This window comes from Cibotium barometz, chromosome 33 (assembly GCF_041138505.1).
Source record: "Cibotium barometz isolate CiBa-2024 chromosome 33, ASM4113850v1, whole genome shotgun sequence".
NCBI classification, from domain to species: Eukaryota; Viridiplantae; Streptophyta; class Polypodiopsida; order Cyatheales; family Cibotiaceae; genus Cibotium; species Cibotium barometz.
The window spans coordinates 2,755,931-2,777,427 of record NC_141078.1 but is presented as its reverse complement, the minus strand read 5'-3'; the positions used below and the strand labels follow the sequence as shown (position 1 = coordinate 2,777,427).

At 39.2% G+C, this 21,497-nt stretch overlaps 1 protein-coding gene across 2 annotated transcripts in view; it reads right to left on the bottom strand.

Annotated features, from left to right (window-relative positions):
* Positions 1–20,523: 20,523 nt before the first annotated feature.
* LOC147619195 (uncharacterized) overlaps positions 20,524–21,497 on the bottom strand; it is a 39,747-nt gene continuing 38,773 nt past the window's right edge. The window contains exons 4-6 of one of the 2 annotated variants that reach the window (XM_086773486.1): positions 21,371–21,423; positions 21,242–21,283; positions 20,524–21,070 (exon numbers count right to left, since the gene is read on the bottom strand). In XM_086773486.1, the coding sequence (XP_086629612.1) occupies positions 20,940–21,070; positions 21,242–21,283; positions 21,371–21,423 (226 nt within the window). In that variant the 3' untranslated portion in view covers positions 20,524–20,939. The remainder of the gene's footprint in view (positions 21,071–21,241; positions 21,284–21,370; positions 21,424–21,497) is intronic. The other variant, XM_086773487.1, reaches the window with a different exon arrangement.

Genomic DNA, 21,497 nt, shown 5'->3' with positions numbered 1-21,497 from the left:
TTTGCTTTCATTGCATAGCTACGGGCAGACCTTTCCTCCAGGGTAAGCCTAGAGATAGGAAGCCCTTTCCAAGGAAGGCCACGCATCTTCAAGAGCTGCAAGGTACTTCCAAAGTTCTTTTCATTCATACTCATCACTTAGATTCTAGTCCTTGTAATTCTTCTAGTTTTAATACAACAGTGTTGGGACCAAGTGATCTTCTCCACGCAAGCGGATCAAGTTCAAAATGTTACAGTGCACATCTTGTTTGATCCGGGAAGCGCTCATAATTTTGTTGATCATGCCTTTGTGCAGCAACGAATGGCATTGAGGACATGTCTTAGTGACCATGTGTATAGATGCACTTAGCTAGCGGTGGAGTACAGGTGTGGACCGAGAAACTGACCCTGTTCCAGTCTCTATCCACAATTACTCAGAGCCACTAGATTTCCACCTTGTGAACCTCGGTCGGGTGGATCTCATTTTTGGCTAACGAGTGGTTTTTTAATAAAAACAATTCTCTCCACATAGATTGGGTGCAACATACCCTAGATTTTGATTATCTTGATCAACATGTAACAATTCAAGGATGTAAATTTCCCAATGATGTATTTATTTCTATAATGGAAATACAACATTTATTGGATTTTCAGTTATTTTCTTTTGTCTTGGATCCGACTGTTCAATTTTGTGAGTTTAATTCAATCAATGTATGTCTTGGATCCGACTGTTCAATTTTGTGAGTTTAATTCAATCAATGTATCTTTAGACCCTTGGGATTCCAAGTTATTAAACGGTATTCAATTTGAATTCAAAGATGTATTTTTGGATGAATTGCCCTATGGTTTACCACCCTGGTGGATCATCAAATTAAACTTCTTCCGGGTGCAACTCCTGTTAGTATTCCTCCTCCTTATCATATTAGCCAAAGTGAGGAGGTTGAGATTACTCACCAACTTAAGGAATATTTATGTATGGGGCATATTCGTGAAAGGAAATTGCCTTGGGGTGCACCAGTTTTATTGGTTCGTAAGAAGGATCAAACATGGCATATGTGTGTGAATAAGGTGACGGTTAAGAATAGGTACCCTTTGCCACATTCTAATGACTTGATTGATTGCCTTCAAGGTGCTAAATATCACTAAGATAGATTTGTGCACTGGCTATCATCAGATTAGAATTGCTGATGACGAGGACATTTCAAAGACTGCATTTCGAGCTCGCTTTGGTCATTATGAGTTTCTCGTTTTACCTTTTGGGGTTAACTAATGCCCCTGCTACATTCCAACAAATGATGAACGATATTTTTCGTGATTCATTGGGTAAATTTGTAGTGGTTTTCTTGGACGATATTCTTGTGTACAGTCGGTCTCTGAGACTGAACATGCTGCGCATCTCCGTTACGTCTTGGGAGTTCTGAGACATGAACAGCTTTATGCTAAGTTGTCCAAGTGTGAGTTCTTTCAAAAAGAGCTCAGTTATTTGGGGCATAGGATCACTCAAGATGGTCTATCCATAGAGTTTGATCGTATTGAAAAGGTAATGTAGTGACCAGTACCTCATAAAATTCGTCCAACTGAGATCTTTTCTTGGTTTTGTGGGATTTCTGCAGAAATCGGTACAGAAGTATTCTCATCTGATTGTTTACTTTACTTCTATGTTGAAGGGTAAGTCTTGTAAGTCAATGGCTCCTATTAGCTAGAATGAAACGATGCAATTTGCATTTAATACCTTAAAAGGTAAAGTACGGGAAGCTCTTGTTTTGGCACTTCCCGATCCTTCTAAGCCTTATGTGCTTGAGACAGATGTCAACGATTTTGCTGTTGGGGCGGCATTGTTCCAGGAGGGTAAACCAGTAGCGTTTGAAAGCAAGAAGTTTAATGATGCTCAAACGCGGTACCCTACTCAGGAGAAAGAGATTTTTGCGATCATTCATGCTTTAAAGACTTGGTGACATTATTTATATGGTTTGCAGTTCTTGATCTTGACTGATCATGAATATTTAAAATATATATGCAATCAGCAGGATTTGCGAGGTCGCAAGGCTTGGTTGGTTTGAACTTATGCAAGATTTTGATCTTACGAGACGATCAAGTATCGTAAGGGTTCTACAAATCGGGTTGCAGATGTGTTGAGCCATATTGGTGAAGTTAATACCCTTAGCTTCACTAAGATCGCTTCTAATCTATATGATTCTTTTCGGGGTAAGTACCACACTGATAGAATTTTTTATAATCTGGACTTTGGCTCAGAGTGGTCCACACTCAGCGAAGACAACTGACCCAAAGAATCAATATTACATTGGTAACGGTTTATTGTATCGTTTTATGGTAAGGTCTGTGTCTCGGACATCTTGGATGTAAAGAAAAGGATCCTATATGAATGTCATGACATTCCATCTGCAAGTCATCCAAGTATACAGAGGACTTTGGCCTTGGTCAAAGAAAAATTTTATTGGCCAAAAATGAAAATTGATGTGCAGGATTATGTCATAAAGTGTGTCCAATGCCAAATTAACAAAGCTAAGCGTCATAAGGCGGCAAGTTTGTTGCATCTAGTAGATATTCCTAGTCATAAATGGGAGAGAATTTCTATGGATTTTATCATAGGTTTACCCCAGACTAGTCGTGGTCACAATGCTATTTGGGTCGTTGTTGACCGGTTTACTAAATTGGCATGCTTTCTTCCAACGAAGACTATAGTAAAAGCTTCTGAATTGGCTTACCAAATCGTGGATCAGCTTTTTAGACTTTATGGTTTGCCATCAGATATCATGAGTGATAGAGACTCTAAGTTCACGAGTCATTTTTGGTCGGAAGTATTTAAAAAATTGGAAACATCATTGAGTCTCAATTCTTCTGAACACCCGAAATCTGATGGGCAAACAAAAAGGGTGAACTAGATTTTGGAGGATATGCTTCGTGCTTATGTCTCCAAGAAACCTTCAACTTGGGAACAATATCTTTCCTTGGTTGAGTTTGCCTACAATAGTTGCAAGCACACCTCGACTGGTTACAGTCCGTTTATGCTTTTGTATGGTTTTCAACCTAAAGCACCAGTTGATGTGGGTCTTTCGGGAGCTGAGCTGGATTCCTCTCATAATTTTTTGCAAGATATGTAAGAAATGTTGAAGGAAGCTCAGGAATCGGTTAAAATCGCTCGCGATCATGCAAAGTTTTATGCTGATCAACGTCGTTCACCTAGGGAGTTCACTCCTAGAATGATCATTTATTTAAAAGTGCCGAAAGATTCCATGACTTTATCGATTGCAAAATGTGCTAAGCTATCTCCTAGATACTGTGGTCCATTTCGCGTCTTACGGTGGCGAGTTGATTATGTTGCTTATGAGTTAGAACTACCTCCCCATATGTTAGTTCATCCCGTCTTTCATGTTAGTTAATTGAAAGAGCGGTCAGGAGAGGTGGAGATAGTCCTATTACTCCTACTGAATGTAGAGCGGTTCTCTCTACCGTGCAATATAGTGCTCATAGAGTACTACCAATCAACAAATGTGTTAAGAAACACAATGTCAATCCAAAGACTCGACCTGATTAGTGCATGAAGGCTTATCCCATGAGGGAGAGCTCACATACACGAACCACCACTTGACGATTCAACCATTCAACACCTCAATCAATCTCTTAATCCCTTAAATCCACTACATTAATCAAGAGAACAAGCAATGCATGGTAATCTCTTAATCCCATTCAAACATTGATTAAATCTTAGCTTTCCCTAATGCCAGCAAACCCATAAGCGTGCATCTACTAACCCACAAGCTTAAGCAAGCATAGAATGTAACATTCACAAACCCAGAAGCTCATAGAGAGAGTCTATCCATGAATAACTCATTGCCAATGAAGTGGGCAAGAGCTTGCATCAATGGAGACTGCACACACACACACTACAAGCATGCAACATACACAAGAGAAAGAAAGAAGCATTCAACTAATCATAGATTAATCTACTTCAATGATGGTAAAACATATTAAGAGAAGGAAGTGGAGCTATACTCATTGGAGCTTGATGCTCATTAGAGTACACTAGAGAGAGAGTTAGAGAGTTGCCATAGCTTGAGAGCTCAAGAGCTTCACTCAATAGCTTATGAGAATGGCCAAAAAACGTCCCCTTTCTTTAGCTAACATCTCTTTTATAAAGATGTCACTAACCCTAACCCTAGGCCTCTTTCACACATGGGCGGACAACCCCATAAGTGAGCCTTGCTTAATACACTTAGAACTCTCATTTAGAACCCACATTGACCAAAAACGATTTATATTGCACTTCGGCACAAAAATATGAAAAAATTATGTGCGTCTTTATGTTCACATGGCTACAATCCCGCTCTCTCACATTAATTGCTTCCGGCCTCCTTCCATAATCCGTGTTCCCGTGGAACATTCTCCCCTTCCTAAATCGCGCACGTCCTCAGGTGCGGTAGAAACAAAAGCTACAAAAAACAATGGAAGACAAGTAAAGTCTTTTATTGAAAAAAAAAACAGCAATGACTATCTCACACGTGAGCATGCAAGTGAAAGGCCGATTAGAGTTTTAAAGAGTGCTAAAAGAAGCAAGTAACGACTAGTCAAAATGAGACTAAGTGGTAGATAGTGCTATGCAAAGGCAAGTGTGCTTATACACCGCAAGTTATGACCGCAGTCTCAATGTCCTACAAGTGTTTAAGTTATTCCTAAGTGGCAACCCTACTCCTAAATAGAAGCCATGGTGATTGGACCTTTCTTTCTTTCTTTCCCTTTTTTTTTTGTGTGTGTAAAGAGCAGAAGATTAAAGAGAATTATTATTTTCAGCTGGATAAAGAGGAAGGTTCCATCCCAATGAGACCCAAGCAATGGCCAAGAGACCTCCACCAAGAGAATCTAAAGTCCGCTAAGTATCTCAAGGGCGACAGACCCTTTTCTTTCTTTTTGACATAAGGAGTACCCCATGAAGATGAAGGCATCGGTCTCGAGGGCCCATAATGTACCCAAGAGTCCTACCAACTCAAGGTAATAGAGTCCTTGTAAGTCTTCTTCTTAATCTTTTAGACGTCAGTGTTCACCCCATGGAAACTAAGGCATCGGCCCCAAGGTTCTAAAACAACCCAAGGTCCTACCAAAGCATTCCACATGGCCGTAGACACGTCATGTCTCAAGTCACTTCTATATATTTTTTAGGGCATGTGTTTCGTAAATTTTTTATTAATCGTAGCACCTAGTATGCTCTTGTTTAGCTGAGATCTCTGCAAAATGTCTTATTAACAAACAAGAAAAGAAAAGAATAAAATAAAATTTGTTATTGGTGCCAATCACCGAATATAGCCGAGGGGAAAAACCCAGTGGGAGAAAAGTGCCCTGGCTTGTTGATCTTATTGTGGTGTTGATGAGCTTACCCTTTCACTGGTGGTGGATCCGTGTCCACTTCTGCTGGAAAGATGGTATCAATCACTTCAAGATGCAAGGACAACCCTATACAAAAGCCGGCCTCTGGAGAAGGTGGTAGAGGAAGGAGTGCTTCCTCGCTAAAATATGGCATTGGTTCTATGGGAAGGTTAAGCAGACAATGCTGATTTTGTAATTGCTCAATATAGGTGCTCATGGTGATCCAAAATTGACATGTTGAGGCTGGGGGAAGAAGGGTTTGTAAGATAGGTGGTTGCAAGTCATTTATGCATGTATCCCTCCATTGTTGTACTTGAACCTCCTCAGGTAATCTACGTTGATTTGGTCCTCGGTCTGGTACTCTCACATCAAGAAGGTTATGGCGTTGGGGTGTAATTCCCACAATTTGTTTCATTAAGCCTGTGCCATATCGTCGAAAGTAAGAGCGGCATAGCCAACAAATGTGTGAAGCTTTCCCTAATACGAGTCGTGCACACTCTTGACAATGTGGAAATGGATGATGCTGTTGATAGAATAAAGTGACAAAGTGATGCCCACAGCAATTTTCACCTAAGGAAGCATAAAAGTACCTAGAATGAGTTTGAAAAGGAGGAGCACTATAACCCCCGCGATGTTCAGGTTGAGTACTATCAGGGTCAATGCATGGTGGACATGTATCTCGCCAAGTATCCATCAGGAGGTATCTGGGCATAGAACAATGAAATTTAGAAACTTCAAACTTTATACACTCATATCCATCATTACAATCCCTATCAAAAACAATGAAAATAAGATCATCTCAAAAAGAACACAATCCTGTAAAGGCATAAGGAACCACATTAGTAAAATGAGACTATTCAAAACACTGATCTACCAAAGAGCTTCAATTGTAGTGTTAATGCCTTACCTTTGGTTTTGGGTATGTCCTTCTTAAGAGGTGGGAAAGATAGCAATTGTCAAGGAATTTGAGCAAGATAAGAGGATTTAGGTACTGAAGTGCTAGAATCTATGCTCAAAGGAGACTCATGTAAAGTTGGATTTGTCTTAGGTACACAAGTTGATGGTGGAAGTGTGTAATAAGGAGAAGTTGAGACAACTGGTGATTCAATACCTATTTTGGGAAGGTCAACACAAGGAGATTTGTAGGTGCTATCACAACCACCTATCCTATCTTGAAGAGGTTGTGTTGATTTCCTTTGCACGATAAGTCAAAGAGGTGCTACGTACTTAAAATGGTAACCCCACACAGGACCCGCATCAAGTTTAGACTTTTTAGTGAACCATATGCGTCAACTAGGAGATGGTGATTTAAATAAAGCTTGGGTTTACTTCAATCACATTAGGCGTATGCAAGGATGGACAACAATGGTTGCACATGTGTATGATCCAAAGTACACTACGATATTGTGGAACTCCTTAATTTTATTCACTTCTTTACAAAGTGTTACAACTGTTATATGATAGCATGCAACTTGCAAGATATTTTGACAATTGCTTCCTATACGAAATGAAAGAAGAAGGCACAATCGCACAAGTTCTATTATGGGAGATGATCAATGATGGTGTGGTGGACAAAGACTTTCCCAAACTATATTTATATTGCTTTATGGACGATGAGGCATGAGCTAATTGGAGAGTAGTAAAAGGATAGTCTACAACAATGGACCATAAAAATAAATTGGAAGGTCATGAGCGGTCATGTCTTTTTCATTCGGAACAAAAATCTTAAATATCCAGAACAATTTAGTATATAGTCAAGAATTTTCAAGACAAGCACGAGCCACTTTGTTAGTGGCGTTGCACATTGAGTGAAGAAGAGATAGGTATATTAGATCATGGTGGATGAACGCTAAATTCGCCTAATGGAAACTTACCAGCCATGGATTACTCGCTTATTTGGTGGAATATAATCCTTACTCCCATTAGAGGAAGCACCTTATAGGGGTAAGTATTACTTTTTGATTTTTCAAAAGTATTACTTTTTGAGTTTTCAAAACATAGAGCTTGCACTTTGGATTCTCATACGTTAACTTAATCTTTTGTTATAGGATGTGGATGGGGCTTACACTTTGGATCCTCATATGTTAACTTAATCTTTTGTTATAGAATATATATGATGTCACTTCATCACACAAGCCAACCACCAATCTAGCTGAAATTTAGTTGGCAAGAGAGGGTTTCAAGGGAACCATCAATTTATATGATATTTCTATTTCAAATCTTGCTGATTCCCTCTTGCAATCCACAAAGAAGCATGCCTTCATGCAAGGTAAATATCATGGAGTAGGCCCTAAATAACAAAGTTAATGGAGAAGGCTAGATTATCAAAAGCTCCTATCTCGTCAACCACCACTAGCAGATTGGTGGGAGAAGCAGTGGACTGGCACACCAATGCATGTGCAATCAAACTATATTGGTGATAACATTACAGATACTCGGCATTGAAAACCAATAATTATAAACTTTTAGGATGATAACTCATCATATCGTCTAGAGTGTGTCATAAAAAACTAGCCACGTAAGAAAAAGGTTAGGAGGTTAAACTTTCCACCCCCTATTCCTACAGCTACACAAGGTGGTCAGCACAATGAAGAAGGATTCGCAACTAAAGATGAGGTGCAAGATATTGTTGATAATGATATACATGACTCAATGTGGACTATATGTTGAACAACTCTATGTGGACTCAATGTGGACTCAATGATATACACGACTCAATGTGGACTCAATGATATACACGACTCAATGTGGACTATATGTTGAACAACTCTAAACAGCAAGGTCACCTGCCAAGGATGGTTAGGTGACCAAGATGGCAAGTGTAAGAAGAATATCAAAAATTGTGGCAACGTGTTTGAGCTCCATAATTCTATGGTATAAGAGAGTGGTGAGGAGGGTAGAGCCATTAATTCATGTGGCTTTGCAACAATAGTGTGGATCACACATGGAGAGTATATATTAGTACCTATCAATCACCTACAAGACTCCCAGTTGTATTGTCAATTGGAAGAGATACAAATCTTATTATAGGATGAGATCTGAGCATTGGAGGCTAGAGGATTTATGTTTCAAAAGGGATTACACCAAGAAGAAAATGATGTAGCCCATTGGTCGACAAGGTATAGAAGTGGCATATCGAATATAGCAGCTAAGAGGATAAATATATAGCAATTTTAAATACAACTATCGTCTTTAAGTGTTTTTCATTAAGGCTAGATAGATGGAAGTGTTTGTAATTAAGACTAAGGAATCACTACTAAGTAGTGAAAAATACATGGTAACTATGGGAAAGAATCCATCATGCACATATCACGATTTTGCAATGAACTATCATTGATCACTCAAGTCATAGAGTGATAACATGGGTGTAGGAGCACCATTCATGAGTAAGAAGAAGGGCAATGTTGCCATGAAAGCTTGTTAGCTTGTAATTTGGATTAGTATGAGTTAATTGTGATTAGAAGTTCACATTGGCCTATATACCATGGCCCCCTTTTCACACATACTTATTAGTATGAGTTAATTGTGATTAGAAGTTCACATTGGCCTATATACCATGACCCCCTTTTCACACATACTTATTAATGTCCATCCTACGTGGCCTTTGGCCCATAAGCCTATGTCCCTCACTTACACTTGGCCTCTTGGCCCAATAAAACTTATGCTTGGCCCTTTCCCTCATGTGTACAATTTGTGTCCAACACTTCATTACAAACCATCCCCACCCAAAGATGTTTTGTCCTCAAAACATACACAAAGTAAAACCATAGTATGGATGGTTTGCATAAGCATCAACATGAACCACTTCACACTTATTTGCCAAAGCTGTCCAAAAGAGCATGATTTGAGATTTTGAGACCTCCAAACTTCATGTAATGCTCCCCAACTCATTGTCAATCATGGCTAAGAATATGTCAATTGCACCTGTTTGAACCTCTTTTATGCCTCATAACAGTAAATTATAGCAATCTATTTTTTTACTTTTTTGACTCAAGAATGCACCTCTCAGATCCATCAAAAAGGTGTTCTATCCCCTCCAACATAGAGGCGGGCCACCATGTTGCTTCATCTTGAGGTAAACCTTTCGACTTGACAAGGTATTCACGTAAATTGAAGTTGCATAACACCTTCTCTCTTTCTCTTAACACCTTCTCGGGAATGTACTCCACCATGTCATCTTCACTCATGGGTGGAAGCTCATCCAATACTTACACCTCTGGCCCAACATATGCCTTCAAATGTGATACATAAAAGACATCATGTATCCTTATAGTAGATAGAAGTAGCAATTAATAAGCTACGTCACCAACCCTTCTCAATACTTTGTATGGCTCATAATAACGGTGTGCAAGCTTTGTGTTGGTACTACCTTTGAGAGATCCATATCGAGTCTTAGGTATCCTCAATAACACAAAGTCCCCTTCTTTGAATTCCAATGGCCTTCGATGTGCATCTTCATAATGCTTCATCTTCTCTTGAGACTTCTTGATGTTCTCTTTGCATGTTTACAAAAGAGTTTGCATTGTTTCCACTTCCTCTGTTGCATGTGGATTTGCATTCTATTGCTTGAATGCTAAGATCGGTACATGCATCTTGTAGCCATACATAGCCTCAAAAGGCGACATTCCAATACTACTAATAGGTGCTATTGTAGGCGAACTCCGTCAAATGCAACCAGTCGTCCCATGCATGTTGTGTTTCATAGAAATAATGCCTCAAGTAAGTCTCAAGCCACTTATCGACCCTCTCGGTTTGTTGACCATCGGTTTTCAGGTGATAGGTCATGCTAGGAGTCAACTTTTTGTGCCCATGCTATCAAACAATGTACGCCAAAATGTGCCCATAAACTTTCCATCTCAGTCACTCACTATTTGTTGCAAAATGTACCATGCAACTTGAATGCATTTTCCAAGAATTTGTGTCCCACCATAGATGTCAAGTGTCTCACTTTTGTTGGTACAAAATGGGTAGCTTTTGTCAATCAATCACCTACCACACAGATGCTATCCCATCCCCTCTTCGTAGAAGGCAAGCAGGTAATGAAATCCATAGAAATATGCATCCATTTTCCCTCTGGAATAGATAAAGGCTAAAGCAAACCATCGGGATTGTGTGTGGGATCCTTGTTGAGTTGACAAGGCATACAGTTAGCAACATACACTTTGACTTCTCCTTCCATTGACCTTTCCAATGAAAGCTCTTCCTTATGGCATCATAGGTTTTGAACAAACCCAAATTTCGCACTATGGGAGTAGAATGCTCTCATCCATTGTTGAAATTTGAGCAAAATGATGAGCTATGGTGGATCAAACACTAGAATCAACATGATTAACAAAGTGATTAAGAAATAATTAAGACATAATTAGTGAATAATTAGCAAATAGATTAATGTAGGCATGGATACTCAAAAACCAGCAAATTCTCATTAGGGCTATGCCTCAATTTATAGAGTTTACATTAAGCATCAAATCCCATTGATTTCTCCATGATTCACTCCCAGAATATCTCCACCTTTTGCCTGATTCTCTCCGCCTCTTCTCTTTTCCCTGAATATCTCCCAGAATATCTCCACACTCCTAAATTCCCTCATGCTACCCATTATTCTCTCCCAGTAGATTCTTCTAACCTTTTCACAGGTTCTTTCACAATTACAGCTTCTCTTTTATAGCCTCTATCCAAGAGCTTGTTCCCACACACACCCTATTCACTTGTATATTTCAACACCTCCCCTCAAGTGAATACTCCTAGTACACCTAGACCCTATACCAAGTTTGCCTCCCCTTACTTGGTAGTCCGTGACCAGTGTCTACTCCTCCCCTCAAGTTATCTCAACACACCTGGACCTTGTATCAAGTTTCTTTCTTACTTGACAGTCCCTCCGCGACCAGTGCCTCAAGTCCCTAAACTCCATAGTCCTTGACACTCTCTCTCTCTATGTGTCCAAGGCTACTATAAGTGCCCGCGACCTTGACTAAAGTGCCCACACATACATCTACCATGTGGCCTACATCATCGGTGGCTCAGAGGTGGTTTTACTTTATTAGGGCAGGTTACATTGGGTTGTGGGGTCTCTCTCTCTCTCTCTCTCTCTCTCTCTCTCTCTCTCTCTCAGAGATTTTCACATGGCTCCTCACTCTTTGGAGCCTCACATCTTCTCTTTTCTTCAGTCTTCTTCTCGTGGCAGCATCTGTCCACGCGTTCGTCTCTTCTTCCAGTCTTCTCGGGGAAGCTTCTCTTCTTGTGGCAGCTTCTCTTCTCGTGTCCATGTCTTCTTTCAGCTTTTCTTCTTGGTGTGGATCCTCTTCTTGGGAAGAGATATTCTTCTTCTTTCATGGTTGGGGCCATGAGCTCGTCCGTCTTCACAGGTCTTTTTGCTCCATGTGAGCAACATGTTTCAATGTTTTGCTGACAGTTCCTTTGGGCTTTTTATGTTTATTTTGTATCATTATGCAATGCAAACCCAAATTTATGCGGGAGGTCTTACCACTTGCCTTATTGTGGACAAGGGCAGTGTCTGTTCCCATTTTTACACTGATGCAATGTGCCCAATACATAATGCGTATAGCATTCATTCTCATGCACATTCCAAATGCAATTCTGGGTGTGAATAATCTTGAATTTGAGTGAGATTTATAGGCATTAACCAAGGGTTAAATGCAAAATGATAATTTTCACAATTTTATCAGCACAATTTTACCAGAAATTACATTAAATTAAGGGTAACCAATTTGTACGGGATGGTTGGAGTATCAAACCAACTCCGATTTGAAATCTGAAGTTATAGGGATCTGTATCAGATACCTAATGGTTAATTTGAACCCTCAAATGCACCAAAGTACAGTGATTAGCACTGATTAATCACTGATTAGCAAATTAATGCTCTGGTTTGTGTGCAGAAAACAGAGTATGCGGGGAGTCCAGATCTGGTGCCTTCCACTTCAAATGAGCTCAAATGCTTTCAAAGGCATCAATAGCAATGAGTCTTGTAGAGGATTAAGCCAAGAAACACAAGATTTGACCAAATATTGAAAGCTTAATCTCTGTTTTACCAAAGTCACCTGCAGATTTGATGAAGAGCTTTGATCTCAATGTAGACTTGATGAAACTGAATTATGTCTTCACCAACGTGTAGAGCATGCTTGATTACCCCTTGGGCTAAGAGGAATTGAATACATTTGAACTGAGCTTGAAGAAATCTCCATTCTGCTTCAGAAAAACGGCGCCCAGCAATCAGCGAAAATCGGTGCATTCTGATGGCAGTTTGCTGCGTTTTTTGCATAGGCTTGAAGCCATAGATGTTACCTAGCTAGTGCTAAAATATTATGCCCTAACTCTATGTGTGCAAGGTGCTAGAGATCCTCCACTGGCTGGGGGTGAAGGGGAAGATGAAGAACTCACTAAAAATTGATTTTTTTGCTAATTACCTACTAATCCTAATTAATTCACTAATGGGCTCATAAATTTGATTAATTCTAGGCATGGTTCTGATACCATGTTGAAATTTGAGCAAAATGATGAGCTATGGTGGATCAAACACTAGAATCAACATGATTAACAAAGTGATTAAGAAATAATTAAGACGTAATTAGTGAATAATTAGCAAATAGATTAATGTAGGCATGGATACTCAAAAACCAGCAAATTCTCATTAGGGCTATGCCTCAATTTATAGAGTTTACATTAAGCATCAAATCCCATTGATTTCTCCATGATTCACTCCCAGAATATCTCCACCTTTTGCCTGATTCTCTCCACCTCTTCTCTCCCTGAATATCTCCCAGAATATCTCCACACTCCTAAATTCCCTCATGCTACCCATTATTCTCTCCCAATAGATTCTTCTAACCTTTTCACAGGTTCTTTCACAATTACAGCTTCTCTTTTACAGCCTCTATCCAAGAGCTTGTTCCCACACACACCCTATTCACTTGTATATTTCAACATCCATGACCTTTTTCTTGAAGGGTGAGTGGGGTACAAGAGACACCCTTTCCTTGTGATAGAGGAGACCATTTTGTAACCGAAAATGAGGTAGATCATCACAAACACCATGCTATAATTTTTGCATTATTTGTGAAGCCTCATCATCAAGCATATATTCCTCTTGAATTTCCTTGATCCAATCGTTATGCACTTCGGCCAATAATGAACACGCCCACATTTCTAGAAAGTGAATCCACCACCACATTTTCCTTTCCCTTCGCATATGTGATCTCAAAATCATATTGTTGAAGGGTAGCCAACCACCTTCTTTGCTTAGGTGAAATATTTGATTGTGATAGGAAGATTTGAAGAGCCCTATGGTCACTTTGCACATAAAACTTGCTTCCATAAAGATAGTGATGCCATTTCCTGATTGTATACAAAATAGCAATCACCTCTTGGTCATACACATGCATCCCCATCTCCTTGTCATCAAGTTTGGGGCTTTCATAAGCAATGACCCCATGGTCTTGATACAACACGGCACCAATGCCTCTTTCACATGCATCCGCTCTCTAATAGTGAAAGCCTTGGAGAAATCTGGGCATATCAAGATAGGTGCCGAAGTAAGCATTCTTTTCAGCTCATCAAAACTCTTTTGTGCCATTACATCCCAAAAGAATGCCTCCTTCAACTTATCCGTCAAAGGAGCCACTATATGTGCATACTTCGCAATGAACCAATTATAGAATGATGAGAGACCTAAGAATCTCCACTTGAGTGATATTGGTGGGAGTAAGCCAATTATTCACACATTCCAGCTTCCTATAAGCATGAAACGTGCAAGGATTATTTTTACAATTTCTAGTTTGAGCCCACCACCTAGTTTTAGCATATGCAAGGATTACTTACACAATGTCACCACCTAGTGATGAATGTGCATATCATCCTTGTGACATTTCTAGATTGATATCCTTCGTATCCTTAGATACACGTGAGACCTTATAAGTTCTCTACTACAAGGAAATTCACACGTATGGAGAGACTTAAAGGGCTCGATGAAAGGCAATCTAAGAGCCGAACGTGCAAGATTCTATAGAGATATAATCAAGTATAAGCTCACATACCAAGGCTAAAATAAAACATAGACTACAAAAGATTCTCATGAATAAAGTGGGGCACTACTTTGAGAGTAATGAAGTGAATTTAGTTTTACCTATGATATTTCGACGTGATTCGAGTGTGTTGCAGGTCCCATTTTGGCTCTGAAAGTTTTTGCTAGGTACTCTGTGAAAGTGTCATTTTGATACGATTCGGATGCATTTTGGGCCCTATTTTAGCTTTGAAAAATTTTCACACACACTATGTGAAAGTGTGGTTTTTGACCGTGTATGCCCAATTTTTGGTCGGAGAAAAGTTACAGAGTGAAAATTTGGTTATAGGACAGTCTGTGTAGAGATTTTGATTTACAAGTTATTGGTGGATATATTTTTGTGTGATTATTCTATATATAGTTTTTATAGTATAATTGGTGTACGGTATTGTTGTGTTAGAGATTATAAAGTTTACTGTAAGTGTATAAGTATTTATAAGCCCTCTTTGTTAAGTTTCTACTATAGGTAATCATGTCTAACAATCTATCCCAAATTGTGAGTGAGAGCTAGACAAGAATAACTTCCAAGCATGGAAGTTTAGGATGATCAATTTACTTATGGGAAAATGATTTTGGGATTTCATTACATGTGATAAAAAGGAGACAGATTACTGAAAAGAAAATGCCACTCCATAGTAGAGTTGCAGGCATATAAAGCACGTTGTCATGAAAGAGCCAGAAGAATTGGTTTTCTATGAGTGTGAAAAATTCTATGTTTATGCATATATATGATGCCCAAATACCTAAGGAGGCTTGGGATACCTTGGGTGGTGAAGATGTATAATATAAACACTTAAGCATGAAAGATGCAGCTAAAGCAAGTGTTACATAATGTGACCAGTCTGGGAAGATGAGTATAAATGATTACTTTTAGTGAAGGTTAAAGGGCTTACAAATGCCCTTGCCTCTATTAGATCTCCAGTAGATGATAATGATATGGTGTCAGTGATGTTGAATGGCAAAGAATACAACCAATTTCAAATCTCCATTAGAGTTTGAGAGAACTTTCATGATTTTAAGAACTAATGTCTCTCCTCATCCGTGAGGAGATGAATATTAGGGGAGTTTCATCCTCTAAAAATTCACGTAAACAGGCCTTCTATTCAGATACAGGTAGAGGTAGGCTCTTAATAATCTCTTACACCTTCCCAATAAGTCGTCAACCTCTCCATTTCGACACCATTTGGAGATTCCCCAACTTGCCATTTTTCATTAGAGGTCAAACTTGGGCCCAGTCAGAAATAGCAAGCTATTTGGGACAAATGACATCATAAGATGTATGCACATCATTAGGGCTTTCCAAAAATCCATAGTACACCCAAATCCGATATTGTTTGGATGGTCAAACCTAGATGGTTGTCTTTGACCACCAAAAGGTCAAAATAGAGTATATCTATACTTTGACTTTGGTCAAATCCTCTTAGGAATAGTTAGTACTTGTTGTCACAAGCTCATACACCAGATTTCATCTAAATCCGATGCGTTTTGAGTACTCTATAGCCTAATTTCTATTTTCATCACTGTTGTTGTACAAACCCTAAAATAGGGAATATTAGGGCTATCCAAAAAATGTTCTTGAATATTTGGATACTACACAACAAGATATATCCATAGAGCCCTAGATCATCAATTTTTGACACCATTTAAGCCTTCTACTAGCCATTTTCCATTTTCAACCATTATGCCAAGGGTGATTCTTCTATCCTAGGATTCCTTAGTACTAGAGTATCTTATCTTGGTTTGATCATTTTCATAGGCCAAACACACTAATATTGTTTGATCATCTATATATCCAAAAGCCTAAAAAATGCACTAATCTTGGTTTGATTATGTTTATACATCCAAAAGCTTCACAAACTTGGTTTGATCATCCAAAGCTTCATAAACTTGATTAAACATTTCCAGATATTGCACTTAGTCTCTCCATTGCCATCAAATTTGGTCTAATCTTTGAGAGGTGAATTAGTTTTATTCTTTGTTGATCTAGGGCTCTTGTTAGAATGCATATGTACCCTCCTCCCCATTTCTTGTGCCATCCTAACTTATCTTCGGCATACAAGGAGGCGGAACAAACGGTGTGGGTCTAGCATAGTATCCCCTATGATGTAAGTAAGGGTCAACAATTCTTGTATGAGTTGGGGAGGGAATGCCTCCTCTAGCTGGGGGAATGTGCAGAGTGGCTACTTGACCAGTGGTTTTGATCGACACAGGTGGGGCGGCTCTTGGAGGGATTCCTCCTCCATCTAGGGAAATGTGTAGAGTGGCTAGTTGACTAGTGGGTTTGATCTTAGGCGGTGGGGCTCTTGGAGGAATTCCTCCTCCTTCTAGGGGAATGAGAAAAGTGGTTAATCTGATCAGTGGGTTTGGTTGAAGAGGTGGGGTAGGTCTATGTGTGGTGGAACAATAGAGCTCATACATCTGGGGTGGTAAAGTGCAGAGTGGTTAGTCTGATTAGTGGGTTTGGTCAAAGAGTTGGGGTAGGTCTATGTGTGATGGAACAATAGAGCTCACTCTAGTGGGATGTAGCCTCTAACTGTGGAGAAAAAGTTGCATTGGGTCTATATAAGTAGGTACCACATTTGTTTCAAATACTAGGGGTGTCAGTTGGTTCCATGCAAGTGTCATTGCTCCACTATTAACAGGTGGGGATTTTTGCATCAAAATGAATGTTGCATTTGAAGGTTAGTTGGGGGAAACATTCTCGCTTCCTTAATAAGAGGTATTGGGATCATACAAGGTCGGGACCTCACTAGCATTTTGCATAAATGGTTCTATTAATGTCTAGTTAAATTGTTGTGATTAGGGAATTATGTTGTCCTCATAGGTTAATGCTCGATTAGGGTCAAGTTCCCAAGAAAAGTAGACACCATTATGGTAGTCTCTTCAAGTGGCTCTTTTGAGGTATGCATACCCATACACCAAGTTGCATTAAATGAATTTCCATTGTTTGCACTACTAGAGGAGTATATGCATTTTTTCTAATAGTACAACCCACTTTGTTTAATGCTACAACATAAGATCTTCCTTATTTAGGAGGCATAGAGTGATTGTATTACGATAGCCAAGAAATTCAAGGGATTTGAAATCAAAAGATATGTGAGGAGACAGGGATGTCCTCTAGCCCCTTGCTATTTGCGTTTGTCTCTCATCCCTTGATTGTGGCTCTAGAGGATGCTTGTGAAAGAGAGTTGGTAACTAAGGGTGAGGAGAATTGGTGATTCAATGTTTTGCTCTAATGATTCACTTTTATTTCTGAAGGCTGATAATGATAATCTAAGGTATGTCTTACAAATAGTCGAAGTCTTTGCTGATGCTTCTAGATCTAGATGCAACATTCACAAATCCAAGATCATTATCTTAACTAAGGAGGATGACTTTGACATGGGTAGATGAGGGTGTGAGGTTATAAAGAAGGGGCAGATTATTAGACATCTAGGGGTTCCCTTTGGAGTTGGGGTGTCAAACAAAGAGGTAACTAACTGGGCAATTGAAAGGTTTCTTGATAAGATAAAGAGATGGGAAGGGATTAGGGTACCATTTCATGATAGGGTGGTCATTACTAACACTGTATTAAATGCATACATCATGTTTCTTTGTCTTGTGTTAGATTTCAGAAAGTGCCATTGGAAGAGGATCATAGCCCCAGTCATGAACTTTTTATGGAAAAACTAAAGAGATGCGAGGAAGGTTTCAACTTGGTTGGCTTGGGATAAAGTAAGTTTTCCCAAAAAGGTGGGAGATCTTAGGATTTTACATCTACCTATCCATGCCAAAGCAAGGGTGGTTGACTAGTTTACCTAAATGTCTCCAGCAGGAGGAGATCTGAACCAGGATGGTTAGAGAAGTAATTGAAGAGTCCAATGTTCATTTCAATGGCAGGTGGATTGGGCTGGATTGGAAAGTTAAGTTTTTGTCTTATGCCCCCTTTTGTAAGTTTTTATGCCTAAACTGGAAGGAAGTGATGGAAATGATGAAGTGGGGTGGATGCATCAAAGCAATAGGGAACTCTCTCTTCATCCTTGGTTCATGGTGGACTCACACATTCACCCATCCTCCGGCCCACTCTGATGCAAGGATAGCTAAGAAACTGAATAACAGAGGATTGAGAAGGTTGGTGACTGCTGGGATTACACTCAGGTTGGGTGGAAGGAGTTGGGACAGATAAGGGAGGAGTTTTGTCTATAGCAGAAAGAACTACAGGTAGTAAGATATGCCTTAGAGGAAATTGCGAAGGGTTGGGTTTCCATTTCCTTCAATTGTTGGCTGAAAGACTGGTCATGGTTTAATGCAGTGAAGTTTGATAAGGTGACTCCCATGGCCCTGTATGAAGAGATAAGCATAAGTGAGGTTAATGTGTTGTACTGCAACAAAATCTGGAGAGTAAGGTGGAACCCTAATACTTGGATGAAGATATGGAAACTGTTATGGAAGCTAGATGTTCCTGTGAAGGCTCAGACTTTTCTATGGAGGATTTGTATGTGAGCTCTCCCTATTGGATACAAACTATACATCTGGAACCTTTCCTAGATGTAGAACAACAATTGAAGAAGGCAGACATGCCTTTTGGGATCGCCTTGCTAGGGGGCTTTGGGGTAGGATTGATAAATGGGTGTTATGTTGCTTAGGGATAAAAAGGACTTGGGGGGACTCTGGCTGTTGGGGAGATTGATTGAAGGTGAAGGTTTATAAATTTGTTGCCCTTAGTGAGAACCCTATCGACATGAGACCTGATTTGAAGATATTCACTATGGAGGATTGTATAGAGGAGCAAACTCCCAAGGGTTGTACTACTAACTCTATTCTTGTAACATGTTTGTAGTTGGGCTACCATGTATCTTGGGAACATTCTTCTTTTGTTTGGGAGGAAGAGAGATGGGATCAAATTTGTACCCTACTGCTAAATAGCAATTGGAAATAGGTTGGGTGTGGCAGATGTAAAAAGAGGTCTTTTGTAAATGGTTGCTTTTATGTTATAAATATAATTATCTCAATTGTCCTATTTCAAGATCTAAGGGTGGGGCATTAGCCAATTTGGATATTGAGGTTGTTGGCGAGAGGGGTTAGCTTGTTGCATTGCTTGTTGTGCTCCTCTAGGTGCAAATCACGATGCTTGTTGTGCTTCTCTAGGTGTAAATCACGATGGACTAGGGATAGTCTAGTCAAGAGAGAGAAACAAGGGCTCGAACTATGCAATATGAAAAGGAATCGGCTAGAGAAATATCACGAACACAAGCTTAAATATCATGTGCACAAAACCAACATTCAAGATAATCATATCGATTCAAAAACAACTTCTTTCTTTAATTTTTGTTAAAGAAAATCTAGAATGACCATAAGATCTTCCTTTTCTAAACTAATAAGGAAAATAAATAAGATTGTCATGATATTTGTATGTTATAAAGATAGTTAGCGTTGCTAACCCATCGATAGTCCGTAGTATCAAAGTCAATCTCCCTTTTATGGCAAGTTATTAACTCTACATGCCTTCTCTAAGTTTGTCTCTCCACTAGTCCCTTGTCAAATTTGGATATAGTGCATACATGAACAAAATAAGCTTTTGATGTGAAATTAGATTAATTCTCTTGAAAAGTTGAGACGAGAGTATTTAATGGGTCAAATATTGCTCGTTTGCAAAGTTATGTGAAGAGAAAATCAAGTCAAATATTATACATTGGCAAATAGATGTGAAAATTGGGTCAAATATTCCACATTGGTAAAAGACGTGAAAAATATAGTCCAACGAGCACCCAAAACTTTTTTTTTTCTTTCATGCATTCATTAAGTTCCTTATTTGTAGTGAAGGTTTGTTAGATATAACTTAAATACTTTTTTTTTTCTTCCTTACGTGTCTACCATGCAGAGCCTAAATTTGATGGATGTTTTGCTTTGCAAAAAGTGCAGCATGTTAAAAGACATAGATTGCCTTGCAATTCGTTTTATCAATATGAATATGTATTTTGCATGGCTATGTATCATATTATTATGTATGTATACATTGCCACTCTTTACTGTATTTTCTTTAATTATAATTCATTAAAAATGATAATAATGTCATAATTTTAATTCTTGTTTTTAAAATCTATGCATTGATGTGAAAAGTTACTGTGTAGAATATCAAAAGTTAAAACTTCTAAGGCTTGGTATGGGCCAGTATGACTGGCCAGGTCACCCTTCAAAATGACAAGATTAATAGAACTAAGCACCCAAATTCTTTTTTGGGCTCCCTATTAATTAATTTGTTGTGACAGATTTTGGATACATTACAAAGCCATAACATAGTCCAACCATAGACTAGGATTTTGCAACCCACCATACAGCAGCCAACACCTAAGCCTAGCAACACCTCAAAAAGGTGGCATGGATATTTTGGCCAATAAAATCTCTCATTCTTAGGTGAAGAGGGATTGCTTCTGCACATATTGTTTTGCCATGGAAACACACACACACACACACACACACACACACACACACAGGTGGACTGAGAAAGCTCCTGACAAGCCAAAGCACTAGCAGAACAAGCTCTCCCTTGTGTCTACACCAGTCACAGGGTTTGTGCCCTCAGCTTTCTTACACATCTTCAAGCGTTGAGATTTATCTATGATCGAATCGGTGAAATCAGCCCCTGTGATGTCCGCCCCTGTTTAATGATGAAACAATTGTAAGCAACCATAGGTTATAACCTACAATACAAACAAGGAGTTCTTTTACACACAGATGGTACACCCTACTAGGCCTAGATCTCGTTAATTTACAAGCCTCCGAAAGCTTCTGAAAGAGGCAGTATGAGCAACCACAGACCTCAACTTACCATCAAATTGTGATCCAGTCAATATTGCATTCGTGAAATTTGCTACAAAAAAATCACACAAATCCATAGAAGTGATGCAGCAAAATATTGAATCCAAAACTTATCAAACAAATTGGGCAGCTCCGGTACCATTCTTTAAATTGGCCTGCCGAAAAACAACTCGATCTGCGAGGGATCTTACCCTGCAAGAAACACACAACCCAACCTTGTGATGGATTTAACTAGCAGCAAACAAGCGATTCACAGTCTTGCGGAA